Source organism: Lichtheimia ornata (genome assembly GCF_029851405.1).
Source record: "Lichtheimia ornata isolate CBS 291.66 chromosome Unknown scaffold00027, whole genome shotgun sequence".
NCBI lineage: Eukaryota > Fungi > Mucoromycota > Mucoromycetes > Mucorales > Lichtheimiaceae > Lichtheimia > Lichtheimia ornata.
This window is the reverse complement of record NW_026695347.1, coordinates 179,642-207,374: the sequence shown is the minus strand read 5'-3', so window position 1 is coordinate 207,374 and position 27,733 is coordinate 179,642. Positions and strand designations below refer to the sequence as shown.

Below are 27,733 nucleotides of genomic sequence, written 5' to 3'. Positions count from 1 at the left end.
TTCTATAGTGGGATTGTTTGATGATATCTTCTCTGATAAACTTGGTCAACTACTGGAAGGTTTATTAAGAGGGTGGTTCGGTTTTCGATATAAAGGTAGATTGGCATGTAGATTGTTGAGGAAGACCGCTACATTATTATATGCAAACGATCACGCGCTCACTTCTAGATGAGTAGGTTTCATTATGATCGATTACATGGGTGGCTCAAAGTTGAATACAATTGTTGGTTACAACCTTGCTTATTGGATGCATTCACAAACACCACCGCATAGGCTGCAGCGACTATGAAGCAATTGTATTTGCTTACGTCAATAACCATAATTCTATATCCTAACATTCCTTTGTGAGCGTTCCTAGGGAAGCGAGCATCACCGAAGATCCTTGCCTCTTCTAGAAGGTCTACTTCTGATATGTAGGATTATTCGGGACGAGATGTATATCATTGAATGCCGTATTCGGTAGTGGGTGACCAGTAATAATTCACAAGCAGCAATTCAGCTAAGCAAAATCTATCTTTGTTGACCCAAAAGAGAGTATAATGCAGCGTTGATTAATCCTTCCCTTGCGCTAATCCGAACATCCAAATGTTTACACGTAACGTATTCCATATTTATTCACCATGAACAAACAGCTATCGCGACATTGGAGATGATAACAATGATAAAGGAAGATTTCAAGGCAAAGTTCAGAACGGTGTAAATTGATCATCCACAATGATATTCATGCTACGCCTATGGTCCTTAAGAACTCGAATGTCGGCGTGATTGATGGCACTCTCAGGGTAAATCCGTATACAGCTGAGCTGTGGAAAGGTTCGAATCGCATGCCAAAAGCTATCAGAGTCACGCATGTGATGGATCGGAAATGTAAATCGCTTTAAGCGTTCAAGCGATTTCAACGCATTGATCGAAGTAACCGATGGCGCGATCATGGCGTCGATCTCCAGACACGATAGGTTACGACACACGTTCTTAAGACCTTCAAAGAATCTTTCCATTCGATAGGATTTCCACTTGCCGCAAACACTGATCATCAGACGCTGAAGGGTGTTGATACGAGGGATAGCATCAAGCACATCGCGAGAGGCTTTGGAGCTGTTGATTCGAATCACAAGTTCATGTAGTTCGCATTGCTGAGAGACGCGTTGAAGGTATGTCCCGATGGCTGCTTCGTTTTCAAGGTCATCAAGTTTGAATTCAAGTTTCTTCAAAGTCAATGGTATTGTATGCAGCGCTTCAGGGTGGGTGTTGATGACTGTGGATGATATCACCAATTCTTCAAGTATAGGTGCATGCTGTAATATCCATGATCCGGACGTTTCAAGCGTTAGCTTCCTCAGCCGAGGGTACTCGATGTTGTGAAGGTGTTGAAAGTCTCTATCAGGGGTGATGTCCCATTCGATGACCTCGATTGTTGCATGATACCGGTTTAAAAGAGGAGCCGTATCCACAAAATCTTCATTTCCAAACCAATCATCCTCGTAAATAGAAAGCCTCGTAACCACAAGGTCTTCATGTCCAGTACTTTCATCGGAGAAGAAGCCGGTTATGTGCCAATCATGAATAACAATTTCAGCGCGTTTCAACAATGGGCAATGCTGTGGGATCATCAGTGCCGATTCGATGTCAGGAAATGGATGAATGTCAAGATTCGTCAGTGAAGGAAAACGCTGACAGATGCTCATGATTTGATTGCGAGTGAATTCATCATCCTCGGTATAGTTAACCGATAATGTCTTCATCATGGGCCACGTTGTCATTGGAAGAGAGCTGAAGTCATCACAACTGGGCTGGTGTATGGTAAACGAGACCAGACGGGGGCAATTTGATAGTATCACATCCAACGGTGCATTGTCAGCATACTCTCCATAAATCGCCAAGTGCGTCAATGTCCTGCCGATCGATCCCAACATCAAGGTGAAGTCATCACTATAGCCGGGTACCAAACCTGGTATGTATGAACAATGATAAGTACATGAATGAAAAGAAATCGATAGCACGTACTAAATAGGCTCAACTCCTTCAAGGAAGAAAAGTCATTGTTGCATAATAAATCCGACAGCCACGTTCCTTCTGAATATCGGCGTACATGCAGTTCCTTGATGTGTCGAGCAAACTTGATTAATTGCCAACGCTCCTCAATAACCTGCTCTTTTTGCTCGTACGTAGTCTCAAAACGTAACCCATCCAAGCATTGGAGAATATAGTCACGCCAAAGTTTCGACACATGTAAATAGGGACATGGCTTCAATGTATCCAAACGAGAATCATCATCCACGAACATTGGAATAAGCGTTGTTGTAACAATGTCGATTGGTAATTGCCTGATAAAGTCGATTCGTGTGACCTCACGTCGCTCAGCATCGGCCTTGGCCTTTCTCAATACCTCATAGTACATGCCATATCGCTCCACTATCATCATCCCTCTGTTGCAAACATCAATGACATCGCGCTGTTTTCCTTGCTCGCTGTAAATGGTGGCTTCACGAACGTATCCAAGTGGTGAAGAGGGCGAGATTTGTTGCATAACTCTTGCATCACGAAGCGCAGCAGTAAAGTTGGCAAGCTTTGACAATGCCATGGCGCGCCGATCCAGAGTTGACAAGATGGAGCCAATGGGTTCATGGAGTTGTGTGGTTGCATCGTAGACAATCGCTGCATACTTTTCAGTTGACACTGGCTGAGTGGGCTGTTCGCATAAACCGTTCCAGATAGAGTAAGTCATAGAGTGGGTTGAACGGAGTGAAGAAGGAAGCAATTCAAGTCGCCCCGCTCCAGTACAGGTATTTATTGGCTGAGCGCCGTTCCCAGGCAACAAAGCTACTGCTTTATCCCCTTTATTCTTAACAACAGCTTCTTTCTATTCTTGACGCCCCTCTTCGAAGCTCAACTATTACTCCTTGTAGACATTCCTCGTTCGCCATCTGCTAACACAATTGGCTTCAGTCAGCATTCGTTTCCTTGGTGACGCGTCATCTCTATAACAACAACCTTTGGTGTTTCAAAGTTTGCTGGTACCTGTTTTAGCTCCCTCGTTTACACCACGCTAAACAACTTGTACGCTTGACAATGACACCCTTCAGGGAAAAACGCTTGTTCGCAATTGCCGTACCCTCATCTGCTTCGAGATCCTGGTGCTCGTTTTCGGCTTGACTTGTACAAAGGCACCTAACTTGGCTATGGTGTAGAAACGTGTTATTAGCAACCCATGGCTTGATACAACTTTATATCCTTACACATTAAGATGGTCGAAAAACATTGGTACCTACAATATTATGAGGGGGGAAATACTGGAAACGCCCAAACGGTCATTATTTTTTCTAGCTGCTCATCATCATCATCATCATCGTCATCATCATCAAGGGATTTGTCAAAGGAAGCCGAAGATCCAGCATAGCCTTTCTCTGAAGCTGTTCCTTTGATACCATTGGGTTTCAATATGTGTGGTTTCCCCTCTTTACTTCCATCCTATGGTGTCGCGGTAGTGTTGGATGGCCTCTCTTTCTTTTGGTTCAAGGTATAGCGAAACCTGGAATCAGGCATGATGTATGGTGGATCTTCCAGCAGATAAGGTAAGCTAGGATGAAGGATGTTGTGGACATTCTTGCTTAAGGGTGGCCATGGATTATCAGGTGCATACATGTATACCGTATCCAGGGAACTAAGTATGGTGGATGAAAGCAAAACGGATAGGTAAACACTCCTGATGTTGGGATCAAAGCGGCGGCTGGGTATTGTGGTTTCGCTAGTTATTGTAGTATAGCTTTTGGTTCATCGGAATAAAATGACGTGGATCCAGTTGTCAAGGAGATGGGTTGCTAGGTGATGGGCATGATATAATCCTAGAGCATACAGACCTTTTGTCGTTCGCGTTTACGCTGATGTGAGCATGGTGTCATAAAAGTAACACCCTGGCGGTATTTATCTCTCACCAAGAAGACATCTTCTGATACAGCAGCCAATCGACACCAGACATCCAATCATCATCATGCCGGAAGCCAATCATTAACCTGTTTAATAAATGCAATCATCATCGTACAGACACCCAATTATCATCATGCATGCAACCAATTATCATCTACCTTCCTCTCTTGTACTTTGTCCATGCTCCTACCCCTACGCAATAAATGGCCCTGTCTATCATGCTCAACGTCGCATTTCTAATGAGTTCAATGATGTGCAAGATAATGTGTTTCTCATTCAATGGCAAATAAATGCCCTATTTACAAACGAAAGAAGCTCACACCGACCATATCAATGGATATTCTTAATGTCGTCATGCGCACTTTCTTTGACATTCACGAGTACATTATTGAGGGTGTTGCATCTACGTCATATGCCATGGCGGTCCATTTGTATCCCTAAACGAACGATTTTACGGCTAACATAGCTTGTGTAACAAGCCGGATGATGATTGTAATACTTGACACCATTCAGTGCAAGGCAATGGTAGCAAGCAAGATGCACCTCACCGAAACTTCCATTTTCTCTTGAGTGCTTCTTATGTATGTTATGCACACTCGCTATGCCAAGGTATCAAAGCCTTTTATCCTTTGGTGTAGCTCCCTACAAGAAACCATCGAATCCCCAAAAGAATGCCGTCACTGTTAATGATGACCACACTGCTATATGGAATAGCAATATATGGTAGTGCATACGTGCACAACCTATCATAATCCATACATGGCGACAAAGCAAGCTTTATTTACCATCCTTCGAAATGTCTATGAAGCAAGAGCTATATAAGGTGAACACAATCCATGTAATGCCGCAAATTTTCAACAGGGTATGAACCTAGTCTGGACGATAATTTTCAAATCAGGCCTTTGCTTCTGGAGACTACTACGGCGGTGTCTGTTGATTGACTTTCCAGGGTGGACATGAATACATTTGAGCTGCGAAAAGGTTTTAATTGCTTGCCAAAAGCCGTCATCGTGATCCAATCCTTTAATTGAAAACCCAAGTTCCTCCAAGTGATCAAGTCTTTTCAAAGTATTGATTGATTGCGTAGATGGGGCGTTGTCGCAGGTGATCGCAAGGCTTGATAAATTTGGGCATGCTTCACTAAGCCTATCAAGAAAGCCTTGCACTTGAGTGGACTTCCAAGCACGAGAAAATAGAATCTTCAAGCGTTCAAGTTGACCAAGGTGAAGGACTGCATCTAGCACATTGTCGGTATCAGCCACGGTGTCGACAGAAATCACGAGTTCTTTCAACTTGGTATGGTTGGCATATCGATCAAGGTACAGTATCGCTTGAGCAACGCGTTGTTGCGGCGGTTAAGTGCAAGATGAAAATTCAGAACAAGCTTCTTTAAATTGGGTGGTAATGGTGTTGTATCAGACACGACCGATCCTGCGCCATGTGCGTCGCATGTGATATCCAATTCCTCAAGCATGGGTGCGTTGTGCGGTATCCACCATCCCGAGTTGTAAAGACGAAGCTCCCTCAATCGAACATACTCAAATCGTAGATCCCCTCTAGTATAGCCATAGGATAGACATGGAAATCGATCTCTTCGAGTGTGTGCCGATGTTGCCTTATTATGTAAACAAGTCCCTCCCAAAGGTCACCATCCACGTGAAAAATGCGGGTAGAAAGCCTTGTAAGCCCAACCTTTTCACATGGCCATCCTTCAGTATCCAAAGTAACCATGAAACTCATACCATGCTGTGCCAGGGTAAGGTTGCTAATCCAGGGGTAATGATCCAAGACAACGCGTATTGATGCAACATCTTCACATGGAGAAAATTGTAGCTTCTTGAGCGATGGAAAACGTTTGCCAATAGCCATGACTTCTCGACAGGAAATGACGTCGTTCTCAATCGATTCGATAATTAATGATGTCAACTTGGGCCATGTTTTCTTTGGAAGGGATCTGATATTCGTAGCACTTGGTTGGGTGATCGCGAGTGACTCGAGATTGGGGCAGTTGATTAGAACGTCGCCTATCGGTAATGTTATATCGTCATCGTGCCCAATTTGGAGAGTTGTCAAAGTGTTGCCGATGGACTTGAATGATGGCACCAAGCCATCAATGCAATACCCCGCGCAGCCTTATGGAGATTGGAATCAATACAAGCGCATGATGGAATGAACGTGTACAACCTACCATTAATGAATAATGTCTTTAACGAACAGAAATCGTTATCGCGTAGTAAATCTGCAAGCCACGGGTCATTCGAGTATCCATGAACCTCCGTTTCCTTGATATGGTGAATAAATGGAGCGAGTTTTGGAAGATCAGCGTAAGTATCATCTCCAATGTCAAAGTGCAACCCGCCAAAGCATTTGATAATACTATCACGCCATACGTTTGATACATACAAGCAAGGGATTGACTTTGATGAATTCGAAAGACAACCATTCGTAATCATGGGAATAAGTGTTGTCATCACAATATCGACAGGCAGTTGGCTGATAAAGTCGATGCGTGTGTTTTGGCGTTGTTCAGCATCCATTTTGGCTCGTTGCAGTTCATCATAATGCGTATCCATGACATCCACCTTCGTCATCCCTTTGTCGCATACACGAATGGCTTGAAGCTGTTTTCCTTGCTCGCTGTAAATGCTGGCTTCTCGTATATATCCAAGTGGTGAAGAAGGCGATAGCTTTTGCATAGCTTTGGCATCATGAAGAGCCGATTCAAAGTTGGCGCACTTTGTGAAGCCAATGGCGCGTCGATCCAAAGCTGACAAGATCGATTGAATGGATTGATGGAGTTGTGTGGTTGATTCGTAGACAAGCTGTGCATATTTTTGAGACGAGGCTTTGAGTGTTGGCTGTTTGCATAAAGCGTTCCAAATCGAGTTGTCCATTGTTGGTTGGCTGGGAAACAAGAAGGGGCCAACTCACCCAAACATAAAAATTATTGGCTTAAAACCCCCGAGGTAACAGGCTGCTGCTGCTTTATTCCCCTTTTGCTCCAACAACGACACCCTTCTATACTCTTTGACTCTCTCTAAAGCTTTACTTTTGCTCCTGGTTGACATTCCTCGTACGCCATCTGCCAACAGAATTGCCTTCAGCCAACATTCGTCACCTTGGTTACGCGTCATTCCTACAGCAACTTTGGGTCGCGTATCGCTTTCTTGTACTCGTTTCAGCTTCCTCTTTTACACCACGCTAAACAACTTGCACGTTTATCGTTCACGCTTCCCCTCAAAACGATCGCCACAATTGCTGTAGCCTCATCAGGTTCAAGATCCTAGTGCTGGCTTTCAGCTTGACTAGCCGAAAGGTGCCCAACACGGCTATGGGGTGTAAACCAGTTGCCAGCAAACCAAGTCTGCTTTGTTCCACTTTCATATGGTCTAAAAACATTGGTACGTGTAATATTATGGGATTGGAAAGTGTTTGCAACGCCCTAACGGCGTTTATTTCTTTCTAGCTGCTCATCATCATCGTCATCATCATCATCATCTGCATCATCATCATCATCATCTGCATCATCACCATCATCATCAACAGGCACCTGTCATTGTTGCAGCATGTAAGTCGATGGAGGATGATTGTATGTACTATGGCACCTTTTCCCTTATGCCGGTCCGTTGATATTATCAGGTCTCAGCATTCCTTCCTGTCTTCGGTTTCATTTATGCCGTCGCGTTGGTGATGGGTGTTGTCATAGTTTTCTCCTTCTATGATGTATCTGGAGCTGGATTAAAGTAAGATCCATGGCGGGTCTTTAGGCAGATAAGGTAGGCTAGGATGATGGATCTTGTGGGTATACTTGTTCATCAGGGCGAAGATTTGGCAGCTATGTTTGGGACTACGCACTTTGGATAAACGCACAAGGGGTATGGTAAGGCTTCTAATGTTGTTATCAAGGTGGATGGTGGGTATTAGTGGCTTGCTAGAGGTAGTAGTATAGCTTTTTCGGTTTATCAAAATAAAACGGAATGCATCATATTGCATGAAGATGAGTTGCTAGGCTATGGACGTGATACAATCGTAGAGCACATACACGTTTTCTGCCACCTTGACATTGGTATCACCATGCGTCACAAAAGGAAGACTCAAAGTTGTTTATCCCTCATTAAAAGAACATCTTATCCGAGAAGGACTCGATATGATACCTGCAACCGTCACCATGTAAACATCCAAACATCATCATCATCATCATCATCATCACCATCATCATCATCATCATCATCATCATCATGCAAGAGATATCTAACCATAATGCTCCTTCTTTTCTGATACTCCATACATAGTTCAACCCCTTGTACATGAATGGCTCCACACCTAATATGCTCATGACCGCTTTCGCATTCAATTTTTAATCACGTGCATCATATTGTAGTTCACGTTCGTTGTCAAGCAGATGTCTCATCTTTGCAAGTACAACAAGTACAAAAGAGCCATCAGTGGTCATCCTGAATGCCATAGCTAGTAATCTAATCTGGTTTATGGAGGATCCATGAGTACATTTATGAGAGCGTTGCGGTAAATTTTGTCTTTAAATCAGAAAAGCGTAGCTGCATTTACTATCAAAAGCTTATTACACATATGCGACGTACTACAATTAGAGCAATCCCTGCCAAGAAAGGTACCATACTGGCTCATTCATGTAGCCCTGAGGAAGGATACGATTACCATCATAGCTTTCTTTAATAGTCTGGGTGACTTTAAACGCATGTAGCCATGGAGTGGAAAAGAACGGTGGCAAGCAAGGAGTACCTAAGCTTTCTTTTTCTCTTTTGAGCTTATTACGCTGTCCTACAAAGCTGCTATACTAAGGAATCATAGCATGGTATCCCTTGGTGTATCTCGTTACAAATGCAATCACAAACCAAAAACACAGGTGACATGGTTTATGAGGGACCACGTTGCCCTATATGAGAGAGAAGATGATGATTGCTACCCATGCGTCTTAATATGTACGTATTAATGCATACATGCCATCAAAGCGATGTTTATTTATTCATCCTCTTCCCAGATGCTTAAAAGTGAGCTACAAACAAGGATCCATCTAATGTATGGAATTTTCAACAAGGTCGGAGCAACCTCTGGATAATCAATTTCAAATCCGGTCTTTGTTCCTCAAGACGCTGAAGACGGTACATGTTCTTTGCATTTGCTGAGCTGATATGAATGCATTTGAGTTGTGAAAAGGATTGAATTGCATGCCAAAAACCATCGTCGTCATCCATGTCCTTGATTGAAAACCCAAATTCATCCAAATGTTCAAGCCGTTTCAAAGCATTCATTGAGCTCGTCGATGGGGTGTTTTTGTAGCTGATCATCAAGGTGGATAGATTTTGACATCGTTTCGGAAGCCCGTCGAAGAATCGTTGCATTTGAGTAGAATCCCAATCACCAGTACATTCAATCCTCAAACATTCAAGTTGCCCAAGGTGCAAGATTGCGTCTAGCACATCGTCGATATTCTTGGAGCTATAAAACACTATGGCAAGCTCTTTCACATGGGAATGATGGGCGTACAGATCAAGGTATCTTGTGAGTGGCCTGCTGCCGACACGTGTAACGGTACAAGGAAGGGTCAATCCTAGCTTCTTTAGCTTGGGTGGCAATGGTAGAGTATCAAACACGGGTGATTCTGGATCAGGTAGGGAGCAATATATATCCAATTCCTCAAGCATGGGCGCGTTGTGCAGTATCCACCATCCAGAGTCGTGAAGGTAAAGCCTCCTTAATCGAGAGTACTCAATGTTGTAGATCCCCTCGTATACATTCGTTGGATCCATACGATAGCTGATGGATTCAAGCGTGTTTCGGTGCTGCCTTAGTATATAAAGAACACTCTCCAAAGCTGCACTTGCCATATGAGTCATTTCCAAAGAAAATCTCGTAACTCCAATATCTTTATGTCGGCGGCCATAAGCATTGAATCTAATGCCCAAACGTGAACCATATTCATAAAAGTCGAGATCGTTCATCCAAGGGTAATAGTCCAAGATAACACGTGTTGCTTCCATGTCTTCGCAAGAGGCAAATTCGAGGCTCTGGAGTGATGGAAAACGCTTGCCAATCGCCATAGCTTCATCACAGGTAAATATGTCATCCGATGGAAGTGTCAATGTTGTTAATTTGGGCCATGTGGTCATTGGGAGGGAGCTGATATTTGCTGCGCATGATTGCGTTACCTCGAGTGAAACAAGATTGGGGGAGTTGACGAGAATGTCCTCTATCGATATCGTTGTCGCTCGATTGTGTGCAATCTGAAGATGTGTCAAAGTGCTGCCGATGGGCTTCAATGATGAGACCAAGTAATCAGCGCAATTAGCCGAGCAGCCTTATATAGATTGGGATCAATACAAGCGTATGATTGAATGAAGATTATCACCTTACCCTCAATGGTTAACTCCTCTAAAGACGAAAAGTCATTATTGCGTAGTAAATCACCAAGCCATGTCCCTTTCGAATATCGATTAACCTCCAATGTCACGATATGGGGAGCAATCGCGACGACTTTTGAAAGATCGGCGGAGTCGTCATCTCCAATCTCAAAATGCAACCCATCAAAGCATTTGATAATACTATCACGCCATACGTTTGATACATACAAGCAAGGGATTGACTTTGATGAATTCGAAAGACAACCATTCGTAATCATGGGAATAAGTGTTGTCATCACAATATCGACAGGAAGTTGGCTGATAAAGTCGACGCGTGTGTTTTGGCGTTGCTCAGCATCCGTTTTGGCTCGTTTCAATGCATCATACTGGGTATCCATGGTACCCACCATCGTCATTGCCTTGTCACATATATCGATTACTTGAAGCTGTTGTCCTTGTTCACTGTAAATGCCGGCTTCTCGTATATATCCAAGTGCTGAAAAAGGTGCAAGTTGTTGCAAAACCTTGGCATCGCGAAGAGCCGATTCAAAGTTGGCACACTTTGTCAACCCAATGGCGCGTAGATTCAAAGCTGACAAGATGGGTTGAAGGGATTGATGGAGCTGTATGGTTGAATCGTAAACAAGCTTTGCATATTTTTCAGAAAAGGCTTTGAGTTTGGGCTGTTTGCATAAAGCGTTCCAAATCGAGTCGTCCATTGATGGTTGGCTGGGAAACAAGAAAGCTGTGTGCCACCACCCCAAACATAAAAATTATTGGCCTACCGCACCCTGAAACAAATCGGCTTTATTCCCGGTTGCTCCAATAATGACTCCTTTCTATACCTTGCCACGTTCTCCAAAGCTTTACTTTTCCTCTTTGTCGACATGTCTCTTTCGCCATCTATCAACACAATTGGCTCCAACCAGCATTCGTCCCCTTGGTTACGCGTCATCTCTACAACAGCCTCTGGTGACTCATCACTTTCTTGTACTTCTTTCAGCTTACTCTTTTACACCACGTTACTAAACTTGCACGTTTGACAACGATACCTCCACCGAAAAACGATCGCTACAATTGGTACCGGCTCATTGGGTTCAAGATTGTGGTGCTCTCTTTGAGCTTGACCCCTCCCAAGGCACCTAAAAAGAGGGTATGGTGTTTAAAGGGGCTATCAGCCGATCACGCATTCTTACGACGTTGCTCACTACACTTTGACGTGGGATAAGGGCATTGGTACGTGGAATATTGTGAGGGAGGAAAAGTTGACAATGTACTAACGGTCGTTTTTTATTTCAAGCTGCTTGTTATCATCATCAACATCATCATGAAGGACATTTCAAAGCAAGCTCGCGATCGTTTTTATTGAATCTGGTTGTCTCAGCAGCTATGTCACCAGAGGATGATGGCCTATGCAACAACACCTTTTCCGTCAAGCTGGTCCCTTGATGTTATCACGTCTCAATATGCCTTACGGCATGGTTCTCATTATACGCTGCCCCGTTCGTGATGGGTGGTGTCACTGTTTCATGCTTTTGTGATGGATCTGGAGCTGGGTAGATAAGGTAGGTTAGGATGATGCATCTTGTGGATATGCTTGTTGAAGGACGTAAAAGGATTGGCTGGTAGTGTATCCCGGGAACGATGCATGTGGGAACGCAAATTGGATATGGGAAGGCTCCCGAGATTATGGTAAAAGTGGATGATGGGCATTAGTAAGTTGATAGTGATAGTAGTATGGCTCTTGGATTATCAAAATAAAATGAGATGTATCAAATCGTCAAGGGTATGGGTTGCCGGGGTGATGGACGCGATGCAATCATAGAGCACATACATACCTTCTGTTTCCTTATATTGGTATGAGCAAGGAGTTACAGAAGGACAACCAAACACTGCTTCGCTCTCAACAAGAGAACGTCTTTTCATGCAATAGCCACTTCACATCAGGCATTCAATCATCATCATGCAGACACCCCATCATGACCATGACGGCATCAAATCATCATGCTCCTTGTTTGTTTCTCTATCGCCGATTCTGCTGCTTCCACAATAAATGGGACCACTCTTGATACTCTCAAGGCCTCTTTTCGCGTCCCAAGTTTAAGCACGTGTAGCATATTGAAGTTCTCGTTCGTTGGAAAACAGATGTCGCACCTTTGCAAATGTAACAAGTGCAAATTAACGATACCCATGTTCGTCATCAATGCTGTCCTTCAAAAGCTGACTTGATTCCGTGAAGGATGACACACACAATTTTGAGGCTGTGATGCCAAATGTTGTATTTAAACACGAACCACATAGATGACGCTACTAAGAAAGCCTATTACACATATGCGATTGACTACATTTAGTGCAATCCTTGCCAATAAAGATCGCATGATGGTTGATGTACGTAGCAATGAATCAATGATAAGGCTGCTATGATGGCTTGTGTAGTAAACTGGGAGATGATTTTAATGTATGACACCATGATTGCAACAACATGTTCAGCAGCAGGGATCATTGAACCCCCGTTTTCTCTTACGTCATGATTATCATTTACGCAGCAGCTATAGCATGGCAATGATATCATACAATTTTACCATTTCGTGTAGCTCCCTACAATAAACAATCCCAAACGAACAAAGAGCTGACCATGTTAATAGGGAACCACTGTTAGCCTATATGTGGCAGCAGCTGATAATTCTAATCGATTCGCCTTGAACGTGCATTAAGGGATACATGATGCCAAAAGCAATGTTTATTTATCCTGCGTACAAATTCCTTTAGAACACAAGCGAGGTACATCGGATACATAGAATCCATGTAACGGGGGAATTTTCAAAAGTAGGCCATGCGTCTATTGACAACAAACTTCAAATCAGGTCGTTGTTCATGGAGGCGCCGAATGCGGGACATATTGGTTACACTTGCAGGGTAGATATGAACACATTTGAGTTGTGAAAATGATTCAATTGTATGCCAAAAACCTTCGTTGCCATCATTGTCCCATATGTCGAACCCAATCTCCTCCAAATGTTCAAGTCGCTTCAAAACACTCATTGCGTATATTGACGGGGCGTTTTTGCAGTTGATCATAAGGCTGGATATCTTGGGACATCCCTTGGTAAGCTCCTCAAAGAAGTGTTGCATTCTAGTGACATCCCAATGACCAAAAACAAATATCCTCAAGCGTTCAAGTTGGCCAAGGTGAAGGATTGGATCTAACAAACTGTCGAAATCCGAGGGGCTGAGCGACACATCGAGTTCTTTCAACCGTGGATGCTGGGAATAGCGATGGAGGTATCTTGCGAAAGGCGTTTTGTCGATGGGGCGAAGTGGAAATGAAGTACAAAGGTCGAGTTTTAGCTTGTTTAAATTTGGTGGCAATGGCGTTGTATCACGCACGGTACATTCTGCAGCAAGTACGAAGCATGATATCTCCAATTCCTCAAGCATGGGTGCGTTGTGTGGTATCCACCATCCACAGCTTTGAAGACAAAGTTTTTTCAATCGAGCATACTCAATGTTGTAGATCTCGACAGGTTCGCCGTCATCTTCCACATCGAAGTTGATGTATTCGAGCGTTTTTTGATGGTGCTGTAGTATATACATAACGGATTCCCAAGGAGTGAATTGATCAGGATTCATGTCGAATCTCGTAATCCCAACCTCTTTACTTCCGGGTCCATCACCATAGAAAGTAATATCGATACCATCACCACACTCGCACTCGTCAAAATCAAGGTTGTTCATCCAGGGATAATATTCCAAGACAACGCGCGTGCATTCCATATCTTCGCATGGGCGAAATTGTAGCTTCTTGAGGGATGGAAAACGCTTGCCAATCGCTCTGATCTCTTCGCAAGCAATCATCCCACCATTGAACATGTCGTCTAACGTCCACGAGATTGTCAATGTCGTTATTTTGGGCCATGTCGTCATTGGAAGGGAGGCGATATCTGTAGCACAGGGTTGGGCTATTTCCAGTGAAACCAGATTGGGGCAGTTGACAAGAACCTCTTCCATCGGTACCATCATCCCATTCTCGACTTGAATTTGAAGATGTGTCAAAGTGCTGCTGATTGACTTTAATGACGAAACACAGTAAGGCAAGCAATTAGCCGAGACGTCTTATAGAAACAAGGATCAATAAAAGTGCATGATGGAATGAATATGTACAACTTACCTCCAATGTATAACTCCTGTAAAGAGCAAAGGTCATTGTTGCGTAGTAAATCGCCAAGCCATGTGCCTTTGGAATACCACCCAACGTCGAATCTCTTGATATGGCGTGAAAACGTGGCGATTTGTGGATGAATGGTGTCGTCATCATCCTTAGTCGCAAACTGTAATCCACCAAAGCATTTAATAATACGATCACGCCATACATTGGATATATCCAAAAAGGAGTTGGCTCCATTGAACGCAAGGGTTGATCATCCATAAACATGGGAATGAGTGTCATGATGACAATGTCAAGAGATAGTTGGCTGATAAAGTCGATGCGTGTGTTTTGGCGTTGCTCAGCATCCATTTTGGCTCGTTGCAGTGTATCATAGTGCGTATCCATGGTGTCAACAAGACTCATGCCATGGTTGCATACACGAATGGCTTCAAGCTGTTTTCCTTGTTCACTGTAAATGTTGGCTTCGCGTATGTATCCAAGTGGTGAAGAAGGCGAAAGGTACTGCAAAGCCTTGGCATCGTGAAGAGCAGATTCAAAGTTGGCGCACTTTGTCAACCCAATGGCACGTAGATTCAAAGCTGACGAGATGGACTCAAGGGATTGATGGAGTTGTATTGTTGAATCGTGAACAAGTTTTGCATATTGTTGAGACGAGGCTTTGAGCGTGGGCTGTTTGCATAAATCGTTCCAAATCGAGTCTGCCATGGTTGGTTGGCTGGGAAACAAGAAGGGGCCAGCTCACCCAAACAGAAAAATTCATTGGCTAAATACTCCCTGCGGACAGGGCGCTGCTTTATTGCCCTTTTGCTCTAACAACAGCTGTTTTGTATACTTGAACGCTTTCTCTAAAGCTTTACTTTTGCTCCTTGTCGACATTCCTCGTCCTCCATTGCCACCAGAATTAGTCTCTGTCTGCATTCCTCTCCTTGGTTACGCGTCATCTCTATGGCAACAACCTCTGGTGACTCGTCTCTTTCTTATGCTTCTTTCAGCTTTCTCTTTTACACCACGCCACTCAACTCGCATGATTGACAGTGACCCCTCCAGGGGAAAAACGATCGCTACAATTGGTACCGGCTCATTGGGTTCAAGATCGTGGAGCTCTTCTTGTGCTTGACTACTCCCAAAGCACCTAACATGGGTATCATGTTTAAACAGGCTATCAGCAAAGCACGCATTCTTATGACGGTTTCCGTTATACTTTGACGTGGGATAAAGGTATTGGTACATGGAATATGATGAAGGAGGAAAAGTCGACAACGTGCTAACGGTGATTTTTTATATCAAGCTGCTTGTTATCATCATCATCATCATCATCATCATCAGCATCAGCATCATCAGCATCAGCATCAGCATCAGCATCAGCATCATCAGCATCATCATCAACCTTTCAAAGCATACACGCGATCGTTTTTCATGAAGGTATTTGTTACAGCATCCGAATCGGCAATGGATGATGCCATGTACCACGCCATATTTTGTCTCAAGCTTTTCCTTTTATACCATTGGGTCTCATTATGTACGGGTTCATCTTTTCCATTATACGCTATCGCCTTGGTGCTGGATCGTGGTGATGTTTTTCCTTCTACGGTGCATGCACAGTTGGATCAAAGCAACATGCCTGATGATGAGGTGAGTTAGGATGGTGGATCTTGTGGATATGCTCGTTCAGAGTGATGCAAGGAGTGCCAGGCATACATGTACATACTGTGTCCAGGGGTCTATACACGTTGGATGAGCTTACAGTGGGATATGGTAAGGGATCATGGGGTTACGGGCAAACCGGATGATGGGCATTGGCGGCTCGCTAGTTATAGTAGTATAGCTTTTGGTTTATCAGAATAAAAGGATGTGGGTCAAGTTGCCAAGGAGATGGGTTGCCAGGTGATGGACATGATACAATCTTAAAGCATATACATCTTTTACATTGATATGGTCATGGAGGTACACTGTTCCTCTATATTAGACACCATTGTATAATTGTAATCTATCCATCTTCAAGTTTATAGATGCATAACCCTAAAGTAATGTTTATTGATCATATTTGAAAATCACTACAGCACACAAGCGAGGTATGGTAGACAAGGATCCAGGCAATCGTGATAATTTCAATAGTACCCCTACCATCTCTTGGCGACAATCTTCAAATCAGGCCTTTGTTGATAGAGACACCGAAGACGATGCATGTTGGTTGCATTTGAAGGATAGATGTGGATACATTTGAGTTGTGAAAAGGTTTGAATTGCATGCCAAAACGCATCGTCGTCATCCATGTCCATGATTGAAAATTCCAATTCATTCAAATGTTTAAGCCGTTTCAAAATGCTCATTGAGTAAGCCGATGGGGCATTTCTGCTTCTGATACCAAGGCGAGATAAATTTGGACATCCTTTGATAAGCCCATCAACAAAGTCTGCCATTTCAATGAAATCAACAGTAAATCGAATCATCAAGCGTTCAAGTTGGCCAAGGTGAAGGATTGCCCCTAGCACATTGTCGATATCAATCGTGCTGGCGAACGCAATCACGAGTTCTTTTAGCTGGGCATGGTTGGCATAGCGATTAAGGTATCGTGCGAAAGGCTCTGTGCCGCGGTACTGAAGAGGAAAAAGGTCCAGTTGAAGCTTCCTTAGATTTTGTGGTAATGGTGCTGTATCAGATACGAGACGTTTTGTGTCGGCGGTAAAGCATTGAATCCCCAATTCCTCAAGCATAGGCGCGTTGTGCGGTATCCACCATCCAGAGTTGCGAAGATAAAGTTTCTTCAATCGAACGAACTCAATGTTGTAGATCCCCTCGCGCATATTACTAGCATCCGCATGGTAGTTGATATCCTCAAGTGTGTGGTGATGCTGCCTTAGTATATCAACAAGACTTCCCCAAAGAGCGTGATTCACGTTATTCATGTTGATAGAAAGCCTCCTAATCGCTTCGTCTTCACGTCGGGATCCATCATCATTGAAGGCAATGTTGCAACCTGCGCCTGCACCATGCTCAATCAGACTTAGATTGTTCATCGAGGGGTAATAATCCAAGACAATGCGTGTTGAATCCATATCTTCGCATGGTGAAAATTGTAGTTGCTTGAGCGATGGAAAACGTTTGCCAATAGCCATCACTTCATTCGAGGTAATCATGTTGTTGGAAATAATAGTGAATGATGTTAATTTGGGCCATGTCGTCATTGGAAGAGAACTGATATCTGTAGCACAAAGGTTGGTTAACCGGAGAAAAACGAGATTGGGGCACGTGGCGAGGATGTTGCCTATCGGAAGTGTGGTTCCCCCATCCTGCTCCAGTTCAAAATGCGTCAACGTTCTGCTGATGGACCCCAACGACGATACCAATTGACCAACATAATTGGGTGAGCAACCTTATAGAGGGTAGGATGAATACAAGCGCATGATAGAATGAATATGTACAACTTGCCATCGATGCATAACTTTTTTAAAGAGCAAAAGTTGTCGTAACGAAGTAAATCATCAAGCCATGTGCCGTTGGAATATCCAACAACCTCCAATAATGTGACATGGCGAGCAAATTTAGTGATGTCTGAAAGTTCGTCTTCGTCATCATCTCCAGTCTGATAATGTAATCCACCCAAGCATTCTATAATACGATGACGCCATACATTGGATACATCCAAATAAGGGGGTTGGTTGAATGAATGCAAGGGTCGACCATCCGCGATCATAGGAATGAGCGTTGTAGTAACAATATCGAGGGGTAGTTCGCTGATAAAGTCGATGCGTGTGTCTTGGCGTTCCTCAGCATCTATTTTGGCTCGTTTCAAATCATCATAGTGCGTATCCATGGGATCGACGCTCCTCAGTCCCTTGTTGCATACACGAATGACTTGACATTGTCTTCCTTGTTCGCTGTAAATGTCAGCTTCGCGTATATATCCAAGTGCTGACGAAGGCGACAGGTGTTGCATAACTCTGGCATCGCGAAGAGCAGATGCAAAGTTGGCGCACTTTGTCAACCCAATGGCGCGTCGATCCAAAGCTGACCAGATGGGTTCAAGGGATTGATGGAGTTGTATTGTTGATTCGTAAACAAGCTCTGCATATTGTTGAGACGAGGCTTTGAGTACAGGCTGCTTGCATAAATCGGTCCAAAAAGAGTACGTCATTGTTGGTTGGCTGGGAAACAAGAAGGGGACGTCGCCACCCAAACTGAAAATTGGCGGATAAATCCTCCGAGGCAACAGGCTGTTGCTTTATTCCCCTTTTTACCCCAACAACGACACCCTTCTATACTTGTCCCAAGCCTTACTTTTACTCCTCGTTGACATTCCTCGTACGCCATCTGCCAACAGAATTGGCTTCAGCCAACATTCGTCTCCTTGGTTACGCGTCATCCCTACAGCAACTTTGGGTCGCGCATCGCTTTCTTGTACTCGTTTCAGCTTCCTCTTTTACACTACGCTAGACAACGTGAACGTTTGACAAAGACCCCTCCAGAATGGAAACGATCGCCACCATTGTTGCAGCCTCATCTGGTCGAGATTCTGGGTAAGTATTCAGCTTGACATGGACAAACACACCTAACACAGGTATGGTATAGAAACGAGTTACCAGCAACCCAAAGGTATTGTACAACTTTGTTCGATATACGTTGATCTCGGAAAAAGGAATCGGTAGGTGCAATACCATGAGGAGTGAAATGCTGCAACGGCCTAAAGGTGTTTTTTTTGGTTTCAAGCTGTTGGCCAATACGATCATCATCATCATCATCTTCAAGACATTTGTCAAACCATTCACAAGGTCAAACTTTTGGATGTCATTGCTTCAGCACCCAAATTCCCATAGGATGATGACATGCCCGGCTACAACTTTTTCCCTCGATCTAGTCTCTTTAGCAAGTCTCAAGATGGGTTTACCTTTTTACGTTCATTATATGGTGTTGCTTTGGTGTTCGATTGGGTCGCCATATTTCCTTCTATGGTATATGCAGATCCGGGTCCAAATACCATGCAGGAAGATCTTTCAGGATGATGACGGAGGAGAAGGTTGGTTAGGATGATGGGTCTTGTGGATACGCTTGTTGAAAGAGCTGCAACGAATGGCAGGCATACATGTATTCACCGTAACCATGGGCTTTTGCAGGTTGGATGAACGCACAATGGGATATGGTAAGGGATCATCATGTTGTGGTTAAAGCGGATGATAGACATAGGTGGCTCGCTAGTCATAGTAGTATAGGTTATTGGCTTATCAGAATAAAATGATGTGGATACAGTTGCCAAGGAGATCGGTTGCCATGTGATGGGTTTGAAACAATCCTAGAGCCCCATTGCAATTTCTGTCGCTTTTTATAGTGGAATGAGCATGGAGTCACAAAAGGAACACCCGCACACTACTTCCCTCTCATCATCAGGACGTATTCGTATCGAGCAGCCACTTGGCATCAGGCATTCGATCATCATCATGAAGGCATTAAATCATCATGCTCCTTCTTTCATACTCTAGAGCTGATTCTGCCCCTTCAACAATAAATGGGCTCACGCTTTTCGTATTCTGAGTTGAATGACATGCAGCCTTTTTAGTTTTGGTACGTTACCAAATAGATGTCCCAGCTTTGCAAACGTCACGCGTAGGTATGGATCATATCAGTGATCATTAATAATGAAGACGTTTATACTTTAACTCAATGTATGGATCGATCACGATTACATTTATGCGATTATGATTGTGGTTAAAACAGCTATAGCATTTAATTAAGAAAACGTAGCTGGCGCTAGCGAGAAAGCTTGATTAGGCATACGCGATGCACTACGGTTAGCGCAATCGCTAGCAATAAGAGCAAATGATGGTTCGTCTATGTAGCGTGGATTGAAGGATATGATGGTTTTGACGGCTTGGCTATTGAAGTAGGTGATGATGTGAATGCATGCAGTTAAGCAGCACCAGAGAATGTTAGCAAGCAAGAACCGCCTATGCTTCCATTTTCTATTAGCAAACTTATTTTAGATGCTGGTTTGCGTGGTGCGGATTATCCGGTGCATGGAATTATAGCATTTAATGATAGATACAACTCCTACAATGGAAAATTGAAGACCAAAGAAGGCTGTCACTGTTCATGAGTGACCCCAAGCGGCCTATATGAGATAGCAATCCAGTGTAATCCATATGTATTCACGCTGTTGATGTATATATGACAACCAAGCATTTTTTATTCATGCTGCGTATACGCCGCTGGAAAAAAAGCTATATAAAGTAGGTAAGGACCCATCAAATGACAACAGTGCTATAAAAATGCGCCAATCGTTTGTTGGCCACAATCTTCAAATCAGGCCTTTGTGCATGGAGATGCCGAAGATGGTGGATGTTCTTTGTATTTGCAGGGTAGACATGGATACATTTGAGTTGTGAAAAGCTTGCAATTGCGTGCCAAAAACCGTCGTTGCCATCCATGTTCCATATGTGGAACCGAAACTCCTCCAAATGTTCAAGCCTTTTCAAAGCACTCATTGCGTATATCGTTGGGGCGTTTTCACAGCTGATCATCAGGCTGGATAGATTGGGACATCCTTTGGGAAGCTCCTCAAATAATTCTTGCATTTGGATCGAATCCCAATGACCAGAAACAAAAATGCTCAAGCGTTCGAGTTGACCAAGGTGAAGGATAGCTTCGAGCATGTTGTCGATATGCTCCTCAGGGTTGAGAGAAACAGCAAGTTCTTTCAAGCATAAATGCTGGGCATATCGATGAAGGTATCTTGCAAAAGGCGTTTTGTCAATAGGACGAAGCGAATTAGAAAGGTCCAGTTTCAGCTTCTTTAAATTCGGTGGCAATGGTGTTGTATCACGCACGGTAAATTCTGCAGCAAGTACGAAGCATGATATCTCCAATTCCTCAAGCATGGGTGCGTTGTGTGGTATCCACCATCCAGAGCTTTGAAGATGAAGTTTCTTCAATCGAACATACTCAATGTTGTAGATCTCCTCGGGTTCAGTGCGAGTGTCCACATCGAAGTGTATGTATTCAAGCGTTTTTCGATGTTGACATAGTACATAAACAACACTTTCCCAAGGCGCGTGTGTCATATGATAAATGTCGACAAAGAGTCTCGTAATCCCAACCTCGTTACAACGATGTCCATCATCATAGAAAGTAATATCGAAACCCGCACCATACTCAATAACGTCGAGGTTGTTCATCCAGGGATAATATTCCAAGACAACACGTATGCATTCCGTATCTTCACATGGACGAAATTGTAGCTTCTTGAGGGATGGAAAACGCTTGCCAATCGCTCTGATCTGGTGACATGTAATCATCGCACTGTTGTTAATATCCTCTGCAGTCGAAAAGATGACCAATGTCGTTATTTTAGGCCATGACGCCATTCGAAGGGAGCTGATACCGGTAGCACAGGGTTGGGCTATTTCCAGGGAAACCAGATTGGGGCAGTTGACAAGAACCTCCTCCATCGGTACCATCATCCCATTCTCGACTTGAATTTGAAGATGTGTCAAAGTGTCGCTGATTGGCTTCAATGACGAAATAAAGTAAGGCAAGCAATTGGCCGAGAAACCTTTTAGGAAGTAGGATGAACACAAGCGCATCATGGAATGAATATGTACAACTTACTTTCAATGTATAACTCCTGTAAAGAGCAAAGGTCATTGTTGCGTAGTAAATCACAAAGCCACGTGCCTTCCGAATACCAATCAACATCCAATCTCTTGACATGGCGAGCAAACTGGGCGATTTGTGAATGAATGGCGTCGTCATCATCCCCAGTCTCAAAGCTTAATCCACCAAAGCATTTGATAATACGATCACACCATACATTGGATACATCCAAAAAAGGAGCTGGCTCCATTGAACGCAAGGGTTGATCATCCATAAACATGGGAATGAGTGTCGTGGTTACAATGTCGAGAGGTAGTTGGCTGATAAAGTCGATGCGTGTGTTTTGGCGTTGCTCAGCATCCATTTTGACTCGTTGCAGTGTATCATAGTGGGTATCCAAGGTGTCAACAAGACTCATGCCATGGTTGCATACACGAATGGCTTCAAGCTGTTTTCCTTGTTCACTGTAAATGCTGGCTTCCCGTATGTATCCAAGTGCAGAAGAAGGCGACAGGTATTGCATAACTTTGGCATCGTGAAAAGCTGATTCAAAGTTGGCACACTTTGTCAACCCAATGGCGCGTAGATTCAGAGCTGACAAGATGGGTTCAAGGGATTGATGGAGTCGTGTGGTCGAATCGTGAACGAGCTGTGCATACTTTTCAGAAGGGGCTTTGAGTATTGGCTGCTTGCATAAATCGTTCCAAATCGTGTCTGCCATTGTTGGTTGGCTGGGAAACAAGAAGGGGTCGCCACCGAAACAGAAAAATTATTGGCTTCAATCCGCCGAGGCAACAGGCTGCTGCTTTGTTGCCCTTTTTACTCCAACAACGACCCCTTCTATAATTGACTACCTTCTCTAAAGCCTTACTTATGCTCCTTGTCGACATTCCTTGTTCGCCATCTGCCACCAGAATTAGTCTCAGTCAGCATTCCTCTCCTTGGTTACGCGCATCTCTACAACAACTTCAGGTGGCTCATAGCTTCCTTGTACTCTTTTCAGCTTATTTTACTACAGCACGGTAGACAACTTGCAAGTTGATAACAAGGCGTCCACAACAAAACGATCGTCAACAATTGGTACCGGCTCATTGGGTTCAAGATCGTGGTTCTCTTTTTGAGCTTGACAACTCCCAAGGCACCTAAAACGGGTATGGTGTTTAAAGGGGCCATCACCAAACCAAGCATTCTTACCACGTTGTTCACTACATTTTGACGTGGGTAAGGCATTGGTAAGTGGAATATTGTGAGCGAGGAAATGGTGACAACGTTTGCTAAGGGTGGGTTTTTATTTCAAGTTGCTTGTTATCATCATGATCATCATCATCAAGCACCTTTCAAAGCAAGCTCGCGATCGTTTTTATTGTATGTGGTTGTTTCAGCACCCGAATCGGCAAAGGATGATGCCATGTACCACGCCATATTTTGTCTCAAGCAGTTCATTTGATACCATCGGGTCTCATTATGTATGGGTTCATCTCTTCCATTATATGCTGTCCCCTTGGTGTTGGATCGTGGCGATGGTTTTCCTTTTACGGTGCATGCACAGCCGGATCGAAGCAACATGCGTGGTGATGAGGTAAAGTAAGACGATGGATCTTTTGGATATGCTTGATCAAGTGGCGCAAGGAGTGGCAGGGTATTTATGTATTTGCTGTATCCATGGTCTTTTGCTGAATGAATGAGCGCACAATGGGATATGGTAAGGGATCATCATGTTGTGGTTAAAGTGGATGATGGATATTGGTGTCTCGCTAGTCATCGTAGTATAGCTATTTGGGTTATCAGAATAAAATGATGTGGATGCAGTTGCCAAGGAGATCGGTTGCCAAGCGTTGGATATGAAACAATCCTAGAGCCCCATTACTATTTCTGCCGGCTTTATAGTGGAATGAGCATGGAGTCACAAAAGTAACACCCGCACACTACTTCCATCTCCTCATGAGGACGTCTTCGTGTCCAGCAGCCACTTGGCATCAGACATTCAATCATCATCATGATGGCATCAAATCATCATGCTCCTTCTTTCATACTGTATAGCTGATTCTGCCCCTTCCACAATAAATGGGCCCATGCTTTTCTCATTCTGAGTTGGATGACGTGCAGCCTTTTATAGGTTTGGTACGTTACCAAATAGATGTCCGAGCTTTGCAAATGTCACGCGTAGCTATGGATCATATCAGTGATCATCAATAATGAAGACATTTTTTGTTTAACTTAAATGTATGGATCCAGAACAAGTACATTTGTGTAAGGGTAGAGCGTTTAAACAAGAAAAAACGTAGTTGCCGCTACCGAGAAAGTCTGATTAGACATACGCAATGGACTACAATCAGCACAATCGATACCAATTTCATCCATGTAGCACCAATTGAAGGATATGGTGGTTTTGGTTGCTTGGCTAATGAACTGGGTGATGATTTGAATGCATGCAACTATGCAGTGCAAGAGAATGTTGGCACGCAAGCGCTACCCAAGCTTCTACTTTTAGCAATTTTATTTTGGTTGCTGGTTTAATCGGTGCCGGTTGTCACGTGAAGACCTGCTATAAGATTGAATCATTGTCATTTGATATAGCTCCTACAAAAGAAAAATTCGAAAAACCAAAGAAGGCTGTCACTGTTAATGAGAGGTCACAACATTCCTACATAGGAGACAACAATGCATTTTAGTCCAGAAGTCGTCAAGGTGTGTTATGAATACATGAAAGCAAAGCGACCTTTATTCATCTTGTTTACAAGTCTTCAGAGACACGAGCTAGGGATACAGTAGAGAAGGGCAATGTAATGAAGAGAACGTTCACCGGAATGTCAGCCGTTTGTTGACGACAATCTTCAAATCAGGCCTTTGTTCATGGAGGCGGCGAAGATGATCCATATTGGTTCCATTTCCAGGGTATACATGGATACGCTTCAGTTGTGAAAAGGTTTGAATTGCATGCCAAAACCCATCGTCGTCATGTGTGTTCTTGATCGAAACCCCAAATTCCTCCAAATGTTCGAGCCGTTTCAAAGCATTCATTGGGTACATTTCTGGGACGTGTCTGCAGCTGATCACAAGGCTCGATAAACGTGGACATCCTTTGCCAAGCCCATCAAAGAATCGTTGCATGTGAATGGTATCCCAATTACCAGCACATTCAATGCTCAAACATTCAAGATGACCAAGGTGATGGATTGCATCTAGCACATTGTCGATATCCTTGGACATGTCAAACGCAATAACAAGTTCTTTCAACTGGGGATGATGGGCATATTGATGAATGCATCGTTCAAGAGGCGCTTTCTCGGTATCATTATTTCCAGGATACAAGCGTAGCTCCAGTTTTTTCAAAGTTGGCGGCAATGGTATGGCGTCAGGCATGGTAGACTCTGAACCAAGTGAGCAGGACCATGATATCTCCAATTCCTCAAGCATAGGTGCATTGTGCGGTATCCACCATCCAGATTTGCAAAGACGAAGTTTCTTCAATCGAGCGTACTCAATGCTGTAGATCTCTCTGGGTTCATTGGAAGTAGCCACGTCGAAGTCGATGGATTCGAGCGTTTTTTGATGCTGTTGTAGTATGTGAATAACGCGTTTCCAAGGACCATTTTCCCGACAATAGGTGATGAGATCGAGTCTCGTAATCCCAACATCTTCACATCGGGGTCCATCGTCGAGAAAAATCATACAGGACCCCACAACAAACGTGATAAGGCAAAGGCTGTTCATCCATGGATAATGATCCAAGACAACGCGTGTTGATTCCATATCTTCGCATGGGGAAACTTGTAACCTCTTGAGTGACGGAAAACGTTTGCCAATCGCTATGATCTCATCACAGGTAATCATGTTTTTTCCACACAAAAACATGTTGAAGGTCGTTAATTTGGGCCATGTCGTCATTGGAAGGGAGCTGATATCTGGTGCTGCATTGGGCTGAGTTATCTCGAGGGATACCAGATTGGGACAGTTGACAAGAATGTCGCCGATCGGTAGGGTTGTCTCTCCATCGTGCTCAATTTCAAGATGTGTCAAAGTGCTGCTGACGGCCTTCAATGATGAAACGAAGTGATTAACACAATTGGCCGAGACGTCTTATAGAAACAAGGATGAGTAAAGGTGCATGAACGTATGAATACAACTTACCACCAATGGTTAGCTGCTGTAAAGAGCCAAAGTCATTATTGCGTAGTAAGTCACCAAGCCATGTGCCTTTTGAATATTCATCAACCTCCAATATCTTGAGATGACGAGCAAGCTGAACGACTGGTGTAAGATCGTCGCCTTGATATAGAATGTCGAATTCTGATCCATCCATGAATTGAAAAACACAATTGCGCCATAGATTGGACACATACAAATAAGGACATTGTACATCCCATTGTAAATGGCGGTCGATAAACATGGGAACGAGGCTTGTATTAGCAACGTCGAGAGGCAGTTCGCTTATAAAGTCGATGCGTGTGTCTAGGCGTTGCTCAGCATCCATTTTGGCTCGTTGCAATGTGGCATAACCATGATCGTTGGCATCGACAACATCGAGTCCCTTGATGCATACGTCAATCGCTTGTTGCTGTTTTCCTTGTTCACTGTGAATGTCGGCTGCACGTATATAGCCAAGCGCTAAAGAGGGTGACAGCTGTTGTATAGCTTTGGCATCGTGAAGAGCTGATTCAAAGTTGGCAAGCTTGGTCAATGCCATGGCGCGCCGATTCAAAGTTGACAGGATGGAGTGAATGGGTTCATGGAGTTGAGTGGTTGCATCGTCCACAATCGTTGCATATTTTTCAGTTGACACAGGCTGAGTGGGATGTTTGCATAAAGCGTGCCAAATGGAATCTGCCATTGTTGGTTGGCTGAGGAGGAAGGAAGGAAGAGGTCTTGTCCCACCCAAGCATCAAATCTATTGGTTCAAGCGCGTCCAGTCAAACAAAGCGGCTTTATTTCCCTCTTTTCCAACAACAGCTCCTTTCTATACTTTACCACTTTTACTAAAGCTTTACTTTTGCTCCTTGTCGACATTGCTCGTTCGCCATCTGCCAACACATTTGGTGTCAGCCGACATTCGTCTCCTTCGTTACGCGCCATCTCTGCAACAACAACTTCTGGTGGGTCATTGCTCGCTTGTACTCTTTTCAACTTCCTATTCTATAACACGCTACACAACCTCCACCTTCGTCAACGACACCTCCCACTCAAGTATACATCCTCAACAACCACACATTGTCTCTTCTTTTGTAAGATCGTGGCACTGAGCTTGGTCGTCTTGCCCAATCCAAAGGTACGCAAGAGGGCTAAACAGGTAAACGGCTGGCAGCTTTTCAATGCGCGTAGGATACATTTTGCCATGGTTACAGGTATTGGTACGTGAAGTAATAAGGACGCAACGGCGGTATGGTCATACAATGATTAATTGATTCAAGCAGCTAACCATCATCATCATCATGTTCATCATCACCAGCATCATCGCCAGCACCATCAGTATCATCACCAGCACCATCATCCACCATCAAGTACTTGCCAAAGCACTCAACCTCCACGTATGCTGCTGTACATGATTACTGATGGATGTATTTGCAACGAGTTCAACGATCCGGATTGTACGCTGCACAGCACCTTTTTATCACGAAAACCTTTTACCATTATGCAGTGCCAACTCGTCCACGTCTCATTGTTTTCATTGTATGCGATTACG

General features: G+C 43.7%; 7 protein-coding genes across 7 annotated transcripts; all 7 read right to left on the bottom strand.

The window, feature by feature from the left end:
- Nucleotides 1-686: 686 nt before the first annotated feature.
- Nucleotides 687-2,725, bottom strand: O0I10_006276 (uncharacterized protein; the record flags this gene model as incomplete). The annotated part of the gene is made up of 2 exons (XM_058486306.1): nucleotides 687-1,948; nucleotides 2,005-2,725. The coding sequence occupies 2 exons, from the start codon at nucleotides 2,723-2,725 to the stop codon at nucleotides 687-689; spliced, it is 1,983 nt and encodes a 660-aa protein (XP_058342918.1).
- Nucleotides 2,726-4,705: 1,980 nt separating this feature from the next.
- On the bottom strand, nucleotides 4,706-6,818 carry O0I10_006275 (uncharacterized protein; the record flags this gene model as incomplete). Its single annotated transcript, XM_058486305.1, has 4 exons — nucleotides 4,706-4,724; nucleotides 4,795-5,254; nucleotides 5,667-6,056; nucleotides 6,113-6,818. 4 exons carry the CDS (start codon nucleotides 6,816-6,818, stop codon nucleotides 4,706-4,708), a joined length of 1,575 nt encoding a protein of 524 aa, XP_058342917.1.
- A 2,172-nt stretch (nucleotides 6,819-8,990) lies between these two features.
- O0I10_006274 (uncharacterized protein) lies at nucleotides 8,991-11,020 on the bottom strand (the record flags this gene model as incomplete). The annotated part of the gene is made up of 2 exons (XM_058486304.1): nucleotides 8,991-10,258; nucleotides 10,315-11,020. 2 exons carry the CDS (start codon nucleotides 11,018-11,020, stop codon nucleotides 8,991-8,993), a joined length of 1,974 nt encoding a protein of 657 aa, XP_058342916.1.
- A 2,101-nt stretch (nucleotides 11,021-13,121) lies between these two features.
- O0I10_006273 (uncharacterized protein) lies at nucleotides 13,122-15,174 on the bottom strand (the record flags this gene model as incomplete). The annotated part of the gene is made up of 3 exons (XM_058486303.1): nucleotides 13,122-14,413; nucleotides 14,470-14,629; nucleotides 14,755-15,174. 3 exons carry the CDS (start codon nucleotides 15,172-15,174, stop codon nucleotides 13,122-13,124), a joined length of 1,872 nt encoding a protein of 623 aa, XP_058342915.1.
- Nucleotides 15,175-16,589: 1,415 nt separating this feature from the next.
- On the bottom strand, nucleotides 16,590-18,604 carry O0I10_006272 (uncharacterized protein; the record flags this gene model as incomplete). Its single annotated transcript, XM_058486302.1, has 2 exons — nucleotides 16,590-17,842; nucleotides 17,899-18,604. 2 exons carry the CDS (start codon nucleotides 18,602-18,604, stop codon nucleotides 16,590-16,592), a joined length of 1,959 nt encoding a protein of 652 aa, XP_058342914.1.
- A 2,101-nt stretch (nucleotides 18,605-20,705) lies between these two features.
- Nucleotides 20,706-22,774, bottom strand: O0I10_006271 (uncharacterized protein; the record flags this gene model as incomplete). The annotated part of the gene is made up of 2 exons (XM_058486301.1): nucleotides 20,706-22,012; nucleotides 22,069-22,774. 2 exons carry the CDS (start codon nucleotides 22,772-22,774, stop codon nucleotides 20,706-20,708), a joined length of 2,013 nt encoding a protein of 670 aa, XP_058342913.1.
- Nucleotides 22,775-24,852: 2,078 nt separating this feature from the next.
- O0I10_006270 (uncharacterized protein) lies at nucleotides 24,853-26,884 on the bottom strand (the record flags this gene model as incomplete). Its single annotated transcript, XM_058486300.1, has 2 exons — nucleotides 24,853-26,132; nucleotides 26,185-26,884. The coding sequence occupies 2 exons, from the start codon at nucleotides 26,882-26,884 to the stop codon at nucleotides 24,853-24,855; spliced, it is 1,980 nt and encodes a 659-aa protein (XP_058342912.1).
- Nucleotides 26,885-27,733: the final 849 nt, after the last annotated feature.